The 14,982-nt window shown below is 41.2% G+C and overlaps 1 protein-coding gene across 2 annotated transcripts in view; it reads left to right on the top strand.

Annotated features, from left to right (window-relative positions):
* MTR (5-methyltetrahydrofolate-homocysteine methyltransferase) overlaps positions 1-14,982 on the top strand; it is a 111,441-nt gene that overhangs the window by 59,675 nt on the left and 36,784 nt on the right. The window contains exons 16-20 of one of the 2 annotated variants that reach the window (XM_021708197.1): positions 4,619-4,798; positions 6,367-6,483; positions 7,067-7,207; positions 13,328-13,417; positions 14,547-14,699. In XM_021708197.1, the coding sequence (XP_021563872.1) occupies positions 4,619-4,798; positions 6,367-6,483; positions 7,067-7,207; positions 13,328-13,417; positions 14,547-14,699 (681 nt within the window). The remainder of the gene's footprint in view (positions 1-4,618; positions 4,799-6,366; positions 6,484-7,066; positions 7,208-13,327; positions 13,418-14,546; positions 14,700-14,982) is intronic. The other variant, XM_021708201.1, reaches the window with a different exon arrangement.

Raw genomic sequence — 14,982 nt, 5'->3', positions numbered from 1 at the left:
AATTTCGTGGAAGACAATTTTTCCATGGACCCAGAGTTGGGAGTGGATTTCAAGATGATTCAAGCACATAACATTTATTGTGCACTTTATTTCTATTATTATACAACTAACTCACCATAAAAAAAGTAACAGGCAGAAGTGGTAAATAAAATAATGGGTGGATCATGTACAGAATAAAATAAATGTTGGATTCTGACTTAAAGCCTGCTAGCAGATGCAACTGTACAATTGAAGTATATCAACTCATTTGTCACTCACTGATAGGGTTTTGATATGAATCTGCAAGCAGTTGGTTTATTATTGTCTCTGTGCATTCAGACCTCACTGCTGATGGAATCTGTACTCAGAGCTGCTCCCCAGCACTAGCATCGCCATTGCAGCTTCACCTCAGACCATCAGGCACTAGAGTCTCCTAAGGAGCGTGCAACCCAGACCCCTTGCACGCACAATTCACATGCATAGAAGGGTTTGCGCTTCTATGCGACGCTTATGCCACCGCTGATTGGACAGCAGGCAGAGTTCAGGCAGTGATGTAAGTGACGAGGAGTGACCGTGAACACAGGTGAAGCTTTGCTTACTGCCTGCCGCCTGCCTCCTGCTGTGCAGTCCGACTCCTAACGGGCTGTGGGTCAGTGCCAGGTGGCTGGGGGCTCCTGCCTTCGGTCATCCCTGAGTTTTCCTTCTTCCCAAGCTAAGAAACTGCCACGTCTGATCTGTCAGTGGTTCTCATTCTGACTGTACAATAGCATCATAAAGGGCCTCTGAAAAAATGCTGTTGCTGAGATCTCATCCCGAGATTCTGATTTAACTAGTTACAGGTCAGATATTAATATTAAAAAACAAACAAAAATCCCACAGTACAGGTTATTGTACTACGCGAACAGGGTTGAGACCCCCTTCTTGATGTAACAAAGCCTCCATTCTGTTGTCTTGTTGGACTTCTATTCCTTTTTTCCTTTTTAAAAAAATGTTTTATAGTACAGTTCAGGATTAGGCTTATAAATGATCATTATGCAGGTACCCTTGTTGATGGGGTATGCCCCCTCTCTTCTAGCAGTTTCCCACTACTGCCAGTCCCTTTCTTATAGTCTTATGATAATTGTTCAAGGTCCACTTATGAGTGAGAACATATGGTACTCTGTTCTTTTGTTTCTGTGGTAGATCACTGAGTATAATAGACTCTAAATCCATCCAAGTTGCTGCGAAGTCCATATATTTGTCCTTCTTTGTGGCTGCCTAATCTTCCATTGTGTGTATGTACCACATTTTTTTAATCCAGTCCAGTTTTGATGGGTGGCACAGTTGGTTTCATGTTTTCGCTATTGTGAAAAATGCATGTGCAGGTATCTTTTTTGTAGAATGATTTGCATTCCTCTGGATATATTCCCAATAGGGGAATTGCTGGGTCATATGGAAGGTCAATTTCTAGTTCTTTCAGATCGCCACATTCTCTTCCAAAGAAGTTGTACTAGTTTACGTTCCCACCAGCAGTGTGGAAGCATTCCTTTTTCTCCATAGCCTCACCAGCATCTGTTGTTGTTTATTTTATTAATAATGGCCATGCTTACTGGGGCTAGGTGGTATCTCATTGTGGTTTTGATTTGCATTTCTCTGATGATGAGTGAGGCTGAACACTTTTTCACGTGTCTGTTGGCTACCGGTATTATCTTCTTTTGAGAAATGTCTATTCATGTCTTTTGCCCACGTTTTAATGGGGCTGTTTGTTTTTTTCCTTTTGGCACGTTTGAGTTCCTTGTAGATCCTAGACTTTAGTCCTTTGTCAGGTATACAGTTGGCAAATATTTTTTCCCATTCTGTGGGCTGTCTCCCCCTCTCTTTTGATGGTTTCTTTTGCTTTGCAGAAGCTTTTCAGTTTGATGAGGTCCTACTTGTCTGTCTTATCTCTAATGGCATGAGCACTTGGGATTTTGATCAGGAATTGGTTGCCATGAACTTCTGTTCTTGATCTGTGAAATCCACAAGTGTGATTGAGGCTTTAGTAGGTGCCTATCTCACAGCCCTGGCCTAGAAGTAAGACAGGGAACCTCAGAGAATCTAACATGATAGGACTTGCTTCTGGCAAAGGCCTGTACACCAAAGCTCTGTTAGTTCTGAGATTCACTTGTTTATTCAAAAGACAGAGATTGAGTATCTGTTAATGTGATGTGTACTGTGCTAGGTGCTGCAAGAACAACTCGACCAGGGCTTCATCCTCATGACGGTTATAGTTGATGAATCTTCTGGCCCTAGAACAGGATGTCCTGCTTGTCCCACGTGCAGTGCTGGTTGTTGGTACTCAGCTGGACCCCACACCCCACTTCCCTGTATGTGACATGCTTCTCACCTCAACCTTCCCAACTTGGCCAGATATGATTCATAGCTCAGAGAGAGAAATGACCAGGCCCTTGACTTCTTCATTCTACCAAACAAACTGGGTTCTAAGAAAATCTAGTAACACTGATCACCCCTGTGCCTTCTTTCTTAGTGAACTTAGCTGGGCCATGAACCTATAACCTCGAACTCTATTTGGCTTTCTAGTAAAGGGTGAACTTTTAAAGTCCAAGAAAAAAGGCAGTTACGGGTGACCTGCCACTGACTGCTTTTTTTGGATGCACATCTTAGTCTCATCCTTATCCTTCTCACTCTAACTAAAGGCAGTGGAAAGATGAAAGCTCGCCACCTCCCTTAAAGCCTGGTGCAGCGGGGCTGCATAGCCTTCCTCTCTGCCTCCCTCTCCTTGTGCCCCTTGGTCTGCTACATTGTGGAGACGTTTCCCAAGTAGGTGAAATCCAACCCCACCAGCTGCAGGGAGTGCTTAAAGAGACCAAAGAGAACAGTTGAACAGGAACACCCAAGTAGGTAAGTGATCAGAAGACTAGATCTGAGAGTACGTTCTTTTCCTAATTCCCCCACTGCTCTTTTCTGGAGTCTGGGGCCTCACTAGATGTTCTTGAGCTCTGCCAGTGGCCTCACCCCCTCATCTTCTCGGAAGACTACAACACATATTTCAGTAGGGTTGGCTGGCTTTCAAGGACATTTTTTCACATTTGTTGAGAATTGACCTTTAAAATGGTATGTGGCTTATTTTCTTGGAATCACTGTGGTGATAGCAAGTAATCATTTTTTTAGAGTGGATTTGATTTTTCATGCAACCAGAACTCATTCAGAATGTAACTTTGTGAATAACCTGTGGTATGAGGTTGTAAATTTGATCTGAAGACTGTTTCCATGACAAAGTTCAGAAATACTTTGAGTAAAAGCAGCATTCCTATATCCAATAATAATATTGAGCGTATTCTCTGACCCACTGCTCCGAGCACTGGAGACATAGCAAGACTGATATTCTAGCTGGGAGAGATGAATTGGCAAATTAATAAGTAATAAAACAACCAAAAAGAATAAACAAGTTGCCAAATCAATAGAACTTCGGGAAAGAGATGCTCTGAAGAAGGAGGCGAAGGTGGGAAAGGTGGAGGTAGAGGTGAGATGGATGAGAGAGGGTGATTTAAGGCAGGCTTTGAAAAGGGGGCATTTGGACAGAGGCCTGGGCGATGTGACGCACAAAGCTGTGTCATTCTCTGTTCTGGATCGTGGCAGCAATAAATAAAAGGCTCTGAGGTAGGAACAGGCCTGGCAGGTTTCAGGAACATCAAAGGAGAGTGTGAGGGATGGGGAGGGCCATTGGTAGGAAAGGAAGTTGGAGATGTAGACCGGATTCTGAGGATGATGGGGGTGGTTGGAGGTGTGAGTCTGGCTGGAGTCAGTGTTTTGCTTTCTAGGGACATTGTTTTGAAGGGCAGTGCTAATTTATACTTACGACTTAAGGTACATGTTAACGAGCCAGTGTTATACTGAGTGGAGGTGGGGAATAAGCATATACTCTTGAATCTACTCAGGATGTTATTGCAGGAAAAGCCAAGAAAGGAATGCTCTATTGCCTGGATGATGGGTTGGGACACTGCAGGCAGGTCAAGAGGGAGGGACACTTGGTTTTTAAACTCTTCATGAGTAGTGTTTGAATTTTTATCATATGTGTGTATTTTTTAGATATGTATTTTATACATGTACCCTGTGTGTGAGAGAGATTTTATTTTATTTTCTATTTTTTGAGTTGAAGTCTCACTGCATCGCCCAGGCTGGAGTGCAGTGGCACGCTCACTGCCAGCCCAGCGTCGACCTGCTGGGCTCAGGTGATTCTTCCGCCTCAACCTTCCAAGTAGCCGAACTACAGGTGCACGCCACCATGTCGGGCTGATTTTTTGATTTATTGTAGAAATGAGGTCTTGCCAAGTTGCCCAGGCTGTCCTCGTACCTGTGGGCTCAGGTAATCCCCTTACCTTGGCCTCCAAAGTACTGTGATTATAGGCTTGAGCCACCGCGCCCAGCTGAGATTTTTTTATGGAAAGAGTATAGCTGTTGTTTATGAAAACACAAAAGGGTCTTTAAACCAATTTTTCCTCTTAGATAATTTGATAAATGATTAGGCTGCTTGGCATTTGGGTTTCGTAGAAATCCAGGCATTACCACTTAGATGCTTTCAATAAGTGAATGTGCTCAGTTTTCATAGATAACACTTCATTTTTCTATTTCAAGTTATGTTTTTTGCTCCTTTGCCTAGGCAACAGAAACAGACACCAAAATCAGCGTGTGCACCCGGGCCTACCATCTCCTTGTGAAAAAACTGAGCTTTAATCCAAATGACATCATCTTTGACCCTAATATCCTAACCATAGGTACTGGAATGGAAGAACATAATTTGTATGCCATTAATTTTATCCACGCAACAAAAGTCATTAAAGTAAGTGTGAGTTTTTCTTTTTTCTACCCAAGTTATGGCTCAAATTTATCCCGTGGGTCCACTGAATGGTTAGAGCTAACTTACAGATTTATTGACTGGGAATGTTAACATTCTTGTTCTTAATAAATTTTAAAAATGAAATGTAGGGGCCATTTTTTTAAATATGTGATGTTGCTTTAAATTGTGAAGTGTAACAGGCACACTGGAGAATATCTAAAACGTAGATATAGAGTATAATAAATACTTAACCTTGAAGCATGTGATGACTTTCACTTAGGTCCCAAAATAGGAGTGTGATTTGTACCCCCAAATCTCTCTCCTTTTCTGATGATACCGCATCCTGAATTTGTGATGTAGCCATTGTCCTTAGTTTTATGATGCTGCTTTGTTGCTTTTATTCATTTTATCACGTGTGCATTTGATTTGCATCTTCCATGGATTTTGTGTTTGCAAATTCATCTACTCATGGCAATTTATTGGAGACCTCCAAATCAATACTCATGCTGCTTCTGCATTTTTCATGGATATATCCATGTGTGGTATGATGAAAAATTTGTCCCCAGATGAGGTCAAACATAGTGATGATCTGCCTTCTTATTTCAGCTCTCATTCTCTAAAGAAGTATCCTATTAGCAATCTACTTACTGCAATGTTTTTCACTTTTTTGTGCTTTTTACTGATGATTTTGCTTTTCAAAGTAGCCCCCATGCGTGGTGCTAGTGCTGTCTAGCGTTCCTAAGTACAAGAAGGCTGTGATGTGCCTTATGGAAAAAATACGTGTGTTAGACAAGCTTCATTCAGGCATGAGTTATAGTGCTGATGGCTGTGAGTTCAATATTAATGAATCAACAAGATATGTTAAATAAAATGTCTTAGCCACACATAACGCAAAGCTATGTATTGATCGACTGACAAAAATGTGACTGGAGGCTCACAGGAACCTAACCCTGTTTTTCCCTTAGAGCAGTGCTCCAGTAATCCCTAATTCAGTGTTTGTGGTGACTTTATAAAACATAACTTTCACAAAGTAATAATAATTTAATAAATATATAAATAATATAGTTTAGTTTTGCCTGTTTTAAAGCTTAATAAAAATAGAATCATAAGACTAGGTTATGGGAAGCCTTCTAATAACTTGTGCTTCAAATGAGTTAAGGAACTTCTCTCTTTCTCTTTCTCACTCTCACTGTCTCTTTGTCTGCCTGTCTTGTGTCCTTTTACTATCATTTATACAGCAAATGTTTCGTGGAACACTCACTATATGTTATGTCTTGTCATGTTCACTGTAGAACTATATACAGAGATAAAGCAGAACTTTTTATTTTTTCTTGGAGAGATTGGAGTCTAGTAGGAGAAACTATGAAGCAGCACCTTTGTGACACCATAATAGGGCAGTCTTTGGTCTGTGTGTAATAGCAAGAAGTTCTGAATTACTTTGACTTTATAGATATATATGTGTATGCGTGTATTTTTTTTTTTAATTTCCACTTCTATATAAAGCTTAAGAGATGTGATTGCTGCTTTTGACAAAATGGGGGAATCTCTTCACATTTTAAAATTTTTGCCAGGAAACATTACCCGGAGCCAGAATAAGTGGAGGCCTTTCCAACTTGTCCTTCTCCTTCCGAGGAATGGAAGCCATTCGAGAGGCAATGCATGGGGTTTTCCTTTACCATGCAATTAAGGTATGGTAGAAGACTTGTTTGCCTTGCTTAAACTCGGGGCAGGTATTTTCAGACGGTTGCTTCTCAGGCTAACTTGGGCTGCTGTCAGTTTTCTGAAAGAAAATGTGGTACGTATACATGAGGGCATATTATACAGCTATAAAGAAAAATAAAGTCATGGCCTTTATTCACAGCAATATGGATGCAGCTGGAGACCATTATGCTAAGTGAACTATCACAGAAACAAATAACGGAATACCGCATATTCTCACTCATAAGTGGGCCCTAATCACTGGTCACATGAACACAGGGGTGTGATTGACACATGTTGGACACTACCTGGGGAGGGGCGGGAAAGGGCACATGGCAACACACTAGGTACTTGGTCCAAACTTTATCTGCATGCAACTTACTTCTGTAGTAAATACTCACTTGTACCTGCTTGCACAACTCTAAAATCAAATTAAAATAAAAATATAAAATGAACTTCATATGGGTGGATCCCCCCCAAAAATTCCTGTCTGGCCTTTTACAGAAAACATTTGCTGATCCCTGATTTAGAGTATCACTTAGAAATCCTCATTTTTGTTTTTATTGCCCTTAGTTTGGTATGGACATGGGGATAGTGAATGCTGGAAGCCTCCCTGTGTATGATGATATCCAAAAGGAACTTCTGCAACTCTGTGAAGATCTCATCTGGAATAGAGACCCTGAGGCCACTGAGAAGCTCTTACGTTATGCCCAGGTAGAGAGAAAAGTGTTCTAATGGGTGACTCTTCCCTGTCTTTGAATTCATTACTCAGTTTTTAGACCTTCCTGATGGAATACAAGCAAGTATCCAATCATGTCTTTGACTCACTGAAGAGTTTTACAGAGAGTTGCAGAGAGGTTGTTGCAGCTAGGGTGAGGGAGGAGGAACAGACCATGCCTATACTGCTTTGGTATTTTCTTTACTTTTTTTTTTTTTTTGAGTTGGAGTCTCATTCTGTCGCCCATACTGGAGTGCAGTGGCATGCTTCCAGTCACTGCAGCCTTGACCTGCTGGTCTCTGGCAATCCTTCCACCTCAGCCTTCCAAGTAGCCAGAACTACAGGCGTGTGCTACCATGCCTGGCTAATTTTTTTTTGATTTATTGTAGAGATGAGGTCTCGCCAAGTTGCCCAGGTGGGTCTCGAACCCGTGGGCTCAGGCAATCCACTTGCCTTGGCCTCCCAAAGTGCTGGGATTACGGGCTGAGCCACTGAGCCCAGCCCTTCTTTAAATTTATTTTAAAATATAAAATTTATTTTTCTTGTATCAAAGTAGCATATTCTAGAAATTTACAAAATACTGATAAGCAAAGGAAGAAAGTAAAAATAACTCAACATACCACCACTTAAAGTTAACCAGTGTTGAGATTTTGTTTTAACCGAGTCATATGAATTTTTAAAATATTTTTGCAAAATGAATATACACTTATAGGTGCATACACACACAGCTTTTACAAAAATAGAACTATACTCTAGATGCTCTTTTGGCAAGATCTTTGTTTAGCAGTATACTGGGAACATATTTCTATTTTATGTGATATTTTTCTGTCTTATTATCTAAAATGCCTATTTGAATTTTCTTATGTGGCAGTTATTAGTATGACCGAGTCCCCATTGTTATATGTTTAGGTTTACATCCCTGTTTATGTTAGGATGTGGTCCATCTGTGGCAAGGTTCTGCAAGGTTCACGGTTCATGGCTTGAGACCTGTACACATTTGATCTATAAAGATGACAATATTTGTAGCTAATTCAAACACCAGCTCCTTGTTTCTCACTTCTTGTATGTTGGGTACAGTTCTAGGCATATTAAGTACCTGTTACAGATGCTGCATCCGAGAATTCAGTTTAAGGAAAATTGAGATCTTTATCTCAAAAAAAATACCTTGCATTTTAATCTGTTTAAGAGAGTAATGGCAGAGGAAGGTATTTTTCCCACAAAGAATGTTGGGAAAATGGTAGGCTGCTTTTGTCTCTATTACCAGTTTTGTTAATGTTTTCATGTTAGAATCTGGGTTTAACTCTGACAGAACTGGTAATTTTCCTGTTCCACAGAAAAGTAGTATAGAAGAAGGATAGAACAATACAGGTTTAACTACATTCGTGTTTTATCGTCCTTACGTGTGGCAAGACTTAGATTTCTGAAACCAGTTCATGGAAGCCCTCGGCTCAGCAAAGCAGATAGGAATTCAGGCTCTGTGCCAATGCGCATGTGACCTTCCTCTCGGTTCCTCAAAACACTCCTAGTTTCTTTTATGGACCCAGGACAGAATGTCTCAGGTCTTGGTTGTTGCAGATATGAATCAAGTTCTGCTTCTCAGCTCATTATATAAGAAATACTCCCTAGATTTTTTTTCTGTTGTCATGACTGTTTCTACTCACACAGACAGAGTGCTTAGCCCTTTCTTTTTTGAATATCGAGGCATAGACACTAAACGCTATCACTTTTCAGTCATGGCCTATCTTCCACCTAGTAGGGAGCCCTTTGTTAATAACTGTTTAAGATAGCGTTCTGTCGAAGGCCAGAGGGACATCATAGCTTCCATAATCGGGAAGTCATACTAAAGAGTTCTTCATTAACATGGAATGATGTGCTGGTTCATCCTCCCCCCCATCCCCTTCAGACTATCCAGAGGAGACAGCTCTCTCACTTAGGAAGGAAGGAGTTCCTTATTTGTAAGACCATTCTCATTTAGAATTTTATTGGCATTGTATTTTATGTCAGGCATTCTTTCTGATCTGTGTTCACTTTTAGCATTTGTTTACAAATTTTTGCTTCTGTGTATCATGCTGAGCTACCAAGAGGTTTTGCCCCTGGAGGCATAGCCTAAGTGAGGGAAATCTTAATAGCAATCGCAAGAGCTTTAGCAATCCATCATGTAAGAAATTTTCTCCTTCTTAATATAATCACGAGGATTTATTATAAGCCATTGACCCTTCTGTTAGGTAGACTGTCTACATTCAAGGTGACGTCCATTGCCATGAATAACCAAAACAGGAATACGTTAATAACTCCTGGGTGTTGCCAGCTCTGTGGTAGTTCCTCCGGGTACACTGAGTGCAAATACAGCATGAAAAGTAGGAATAAGAGACAAATGGGAGTTGAATATTTTTTTTCTTTCTAAGAGACTGATTACCTCTTTTTGTGATTATGATAAATGATGAAGTCTGCACCCAAGTTCCTGTCTGGTGTATCACTGGAAATGATGGGAAGGCTACCTCTGATCTTCCAGGGCTCTTTAATCTCACATTTGGGGAATCCTGGGCTTTTTAAATACATAAATAAGATAACTCCCCTAATTTAGTACTCACTGACCCATGGTGAGTACATTATTTTTGGTAATAAAAAATTCCAGATGTCATGTTATCATATAATTTACATCTTTATTAAATGTGGCCCTGCCTCCATTGGGCTGAAAGGATCACTGCTCTGGGTAGATTGGCCCTTCAAGGACTCTGGGTCTTGAGAATGTTCTCGCTATTTTTCTGGAAATGTTCCTCAGGTCTTCTGTTCCTTGGTCTGACCTTGAGTCTTCTCTTTGCCAGTTGAGCTTAGATTCCTCTTTGGCTTTCTCTAGAGTAGTTTACTCCCCTTGATCCTGGTCCAGTTTGATAAACTACATAGCCCCCATAAGGCAGAAGCAACTCTAGAGTAGGAGAGAGTAGTTTTTCTCAAGGAGTAGCCAGATGGACACGGCAATTTCTTAGTAGCTATCTACTGAGCTTCTGCTGTGTGCCTGGGGTCTGATCTACCTTAGTGTGTGAAAACTGCAGCACTTTGTATTTATGTCGTGGAGAACTCCCTGTTAAATGACTATCGGAAAGCAAAATCGGCCCAGCGTGCCATCATGTACTTCTGGAATAACTGCTTTGAATTGTACTGTTTCATTTTAAGTGTTGGTTTTCTGAGTCAAATTCATCAGGTTTGGAATAAAGCTATCAGGTGGGTACTTTGTATGCATTGCAGCCTCTAATAGTTTAGTGAAATCTTTACTGGCCTTTGCATCCTCATTTGCCTCTGTCCATAAGCACTTGTTTATTGACCCCTTCCTGCCCCATAAATCTGGCACTTGGTAGTCTTTTCTGTGAACACACTAGGTCCTTTTTTTCAAGAGCATTTGGAACACTCTGCCGTTTTTACATAGCAGACTCCATACCCTGGGCAAGAATTGTCTGATTGTGTGGCTGATAGAACAAATGGTGTTTACATGTGTCAAATGATGGGAATGTAATTATTAGAAGGACTTTTTCTTTTTTAATTATCATCTTTAAGTTTTTTGGTATATGAGAGAGCCCTTGTGTTGTCATTATTTCAGTTATCACACTGGCCCTAAATCTTGTAGTTTTCTCCCCAATTCCTTCTTTCTCTCTGTCTCACTCACTGTTTCTTAATGCCTTTATGTTTGTCCTTTCCTTCCTTGCTGTTACCACCACCGAATGCAGGCCTTTGTCATGGAATATTAAAATATTCCTCCCTTTTTGAATTTCCCTTTAAAGGCTACTTTGAATGTTTTTCTGCAGCTTCAGAACTTAGAATAGTGCCTCCCTTCTCTGCCCACACAATCTGGAAGGTTAAAATCAAACCCATAGAATGGATTTTTGGCCCTCTGTGGCTTGGGCTCTACCATACTGTACAAACATTATGTACAAAATCAGTTTTTGTTCAGCATTAATTTGTTTAGCTAATATCTACTGAACCCTCACTTTGTGCCATGTACTTTACTTGAACTTTGAGGATTTAACTAGTGTCCCTACCCGCTCAGAAATATGCAAAAATGTATAGAGGCGATTGTCATCCAGCTCGATAGGTGCTGCAAGAGGAGAAGTGTGGGATGTTGGGAGGATGCTGACGGGGACACTGATCCCAGAGAAGTGATGAGTCAAGTGAGACCTGAAAGAGGACTAGGAGGAAGCCAGGCCAGAGTCTGGGGATAGAGTGTGGTGCTGGTGGGTATTTGCATCTAGCCAGAGTCTGGCACTGTGGTAGGTACTGAATGTGGTAGGTATGTCGAGTGAACAAATGTGAAGGCCCAGGGGTGATGAGATGATGTCGAGTATGAGGAACAGAAATGTCCTGGATGACTGCAGTTTGTAGGGAATGCAGTAGATGAAACTGTAGGAGAAAGGCAGATTAGAGCATTGGGTGGCATGATAAGGAGTTAGTACTGTGTACTGAGAGAGGTGGGAAACTTATAAAGGGTTTTTTCACAGGGAAGCCGTTTGTTCAGATTTGCACTTTGGAAAGATTCCTCTGTTTACAGTGTGGAAGATGAGTCAGACATCAGAGTGATTCTGGGATGGGGAGACCACTTAGTTCTTGACCTGTGAAAGTAGAAGCCAGGTAGAGAGAAGAAAGTTGAGGAAGTGTAAATCATTAGGGTGAGGTGATGGATTGAACCTGAGGAATGAATGGATTCAAGGATGACACTTGGGTTTCTGGTTCAGGCAGCTGATCCCACCTGTTGAGGTGGGAAAAATAACAAGCTAGTGCAACTTACTTTATGAATTTCCCTTAAAAGGCTACTTTATGTGCCGTGATCATTGCACTTTTGCTCCTTTGCTGAATCTATCCCCTCTGAATACCCAGCTTCTTTGAAGTCTTTCTTTATCATCCGTTTATGATGACCATTCCTTCCTCCAAATTCCTATGAACCTAGTCTGTATTATCTACTTATTTAGTCCTTGACATATACTTTTTCTTCTTACCTTTCTTTGTATATTTTCCACCTCATTATATGGCTATGTTAGTCCATTTTCTGTTGCTATAACAGAATGTAAAAGACTGAGTAACTTATAAAGAAAAGATGTTTGTTTTGATCATGATTTTGGAGACTGGAAAGTCTGAAAGCATGGTGTTGCCGTCTGGTGAGGGTCTTCTGGCTGTGTCATAACATGTCAGAGAAATCCCAAGGCAAGAGGGCATGAGCAAGAGAGCCAGAGACATAGCAAACCCACCCTTGTGATAGCCACATTAATGTATCCCTAGTTAATTTATTCATGAGGGCAGAAGTATTAAGTTTCCGACATTGAACTTTTGAGGGACACTTTCAAGCATGGCAGTGGTGAAGTCCTTGATAGCATAGCATGTGCAGTATATCTCTTAGTGTGCTCACCTCCAGGATGGCGTCTGGCTTAGCTTCTTTATGGCCTCTACATTTGTTCGTGGGTAATGGTGATTCTTTATTTTATTTTGGTTTGTTTTATTTTATTTGGGTTGGAGTCTTACTCTGTCGCCTAGGCTAGAGTGCAGTGACACACTAGCGGCTACCCCAGTGTCAACCTCCTGGGCACTGGCAATTCTTCTGCCTCAGCCTTCCAAGTAGTCGGAACCACAGGCACGCAATACCACGCCCAGCTAATTTTTGATTTATTGGAGAGACGAGGTCTCACCAAATTGTCCAGGCTGGTCTCAAACCCGTGGGCTCAGACAATCCACTTGCCTTGGCCTCCCAAAGTGCTGGGATTACAGGCTGAGCCACCGAGCTCGTCTAATGGTGATTCTTGTTGAAGATTCGAAAGCTCCTCAGGTTTGGAGTATAGCTTCTCTTACTCCTGGAAATATTTTGTCCCAAGTTGTTATCTTCAAGAAGGAAGGAAAGAAAAAAATGGAACCTCACTCTGTCTCTCTACTCAAAGTTGAAATATTACAAGATTTATTTCTTTCCCTCTAACATTTATTGAGATTTTATTGTATGCTGGAAACACTACCAGAAGTTAGAGATATAAAAGAAGGTTAAGATACAGGTGTTGTTGTTGTTGTTTGCTTGTTTGTTTTGCCGTCAAACAGTTCAGCAAGTGACTAGTTACACTCACTTCTTGGTCCTAATTGCAACTCAGACTCACAGCAAAGGAGGGAAGAAAGTCGTCCAGACTGACGAGTGGAGGAGTGGTCCTGTCGAAGGACGCCTTGAGTATGCCCTTGTAAAGGTGAGTTGTGGGAGCCTGAGCCAGAGGGCTGGTGGCTCATCTTGACCTTCTGAGGCTGTTGCTGGAAATGTAATGTGGACAGCAGCTGGACAAGGAGATGCCCTCGGCCGCTGATTCTCAGCCCGGGGAGGGCCTCCACCCCAACAACGGCACATGTAAAGTGTGCAGAGACATCTTTGGTAGTCAGCACGCTGTGTAGGAGATATTACTGGCATCCAGTGGCCAGGGATGCTGCCAAACATCCGACGGTGTACAGGATAGCCCCACACAACACAGAACTTTCCAGTCTAGCGTCAGCAGTGCCAAGGATGAGAACCCTGTCCTAGACTTAGTTTCCATCAGCGCGCCAGCACGTCAGTCTTGCCTCTTCTCTTGATAGTTGGAATTGTAGGCAAGATAAATACTCTCTTGGCTTCAGTTTCTTCCTTTGTGAGTCTGGATAATTGTCAGAGTTCTTTTTTGGCTCTAGAATTTAACTTGTAACTCTTGAACCTGTTGAGATTCACACATTTCAGTTTGTGGAACTAGTAAGCCACATCCAAGATCATTGAAACAGGGACCCTGGAGGAGCAGGGCTTATCAGTGAAGGCTGGGTAAGTCAGTGGAGGCTTCATGGATTTGAACTTCACCTAAGGGCCCCATCCCAGTGTCTTTCCTCCCCCAGCCTGCAATATTACAGTGAGAAAGCACACTGATTTCACCATAACTATTCATTAATCTAGATTCAGAATGTGGTTCATTATGCATTTTAACTTATTAGACCTCTTTCTGTCACTAATAAAAGTTCACTTTTATTGAGGTACTTAAATTTTTTTAATTGACATCTAAAATTGTACATATTTACCATGTACAGCATATTGTTTTAACGTGTATGTGTTATTTACTTTGTGTCAATACAGCCAGCTAAGCACTTGTGGGCTATCTCATTTAATCCTCAAAATAAGCATATGAAGTAGATACTATTTTGGTATTCTAATTGAGGAAACTGAGGCTTAATAAATTGCCTAAGATGGTGGTAAGAGCCAGAGTTGAACTCATGCAGTCTGATTCATTCTGTGATTTATTCTTTGTTGACTCTTTGGACGTGAGCCAGTTTTTTATGTGATTTTTTTTCTTTCCTTTTTTGTAGGGCATTGAAAAACATATTATTGAAGATACTGAAGAAGCCAGGTCAAACCAGGAAAAATATCCCCGACCTCTGAATATAATCGAAGGACCCCTGATGAATGGCATGAAAATTGTTGGTGATCTCTTTGGAGCTGGAAAAATGTTTCTACCTCAGGTTGGCAGAAGACAGGGAGAAATTTTCAAAAGTGAATCTTTCCTTTGTCTTTTAATAAGTGGTGGTTTGGGTTATTTTTTCAGGTTTTGATTTGGATGCGAGATCAAGGGCATTATCTGGTCATTTCTTCTCTAAATGTATTTTGGAGTCATGTCTGGAACAATCCATTTTTAGAGTGTTGTGATCATTAGAAATCATCTGAAAATTCTTTTTTTTTTGAGTTGAAGTCTCACTCTGTCGCCCAGACTGGAGTGCAGTGGCTGCTCCCGGCCACCGCAGCCTC

This window comes from Carlito syrichta, unplaced genomic scaffold (genome assembly GCF_000164805.1).
Source record: "Carlito syrichta isolate Samal-C Ts95f unplaced genomic scaffold, Tarsius_syrichta-2.0.1 Scaffold56983, whole genome shotgun sequence".
Lineage (NCBI taxonomy): Eukaryota > Metazoa > Chordata > Mammalia > Primates > Tarsiidae > Carlito > Carlito syrichta.
The sequence above is the reverse complement of the archived record's forward strand: the minus strand, read 5'-3'. Positions and strand labels throughout refer to the sequence as shown.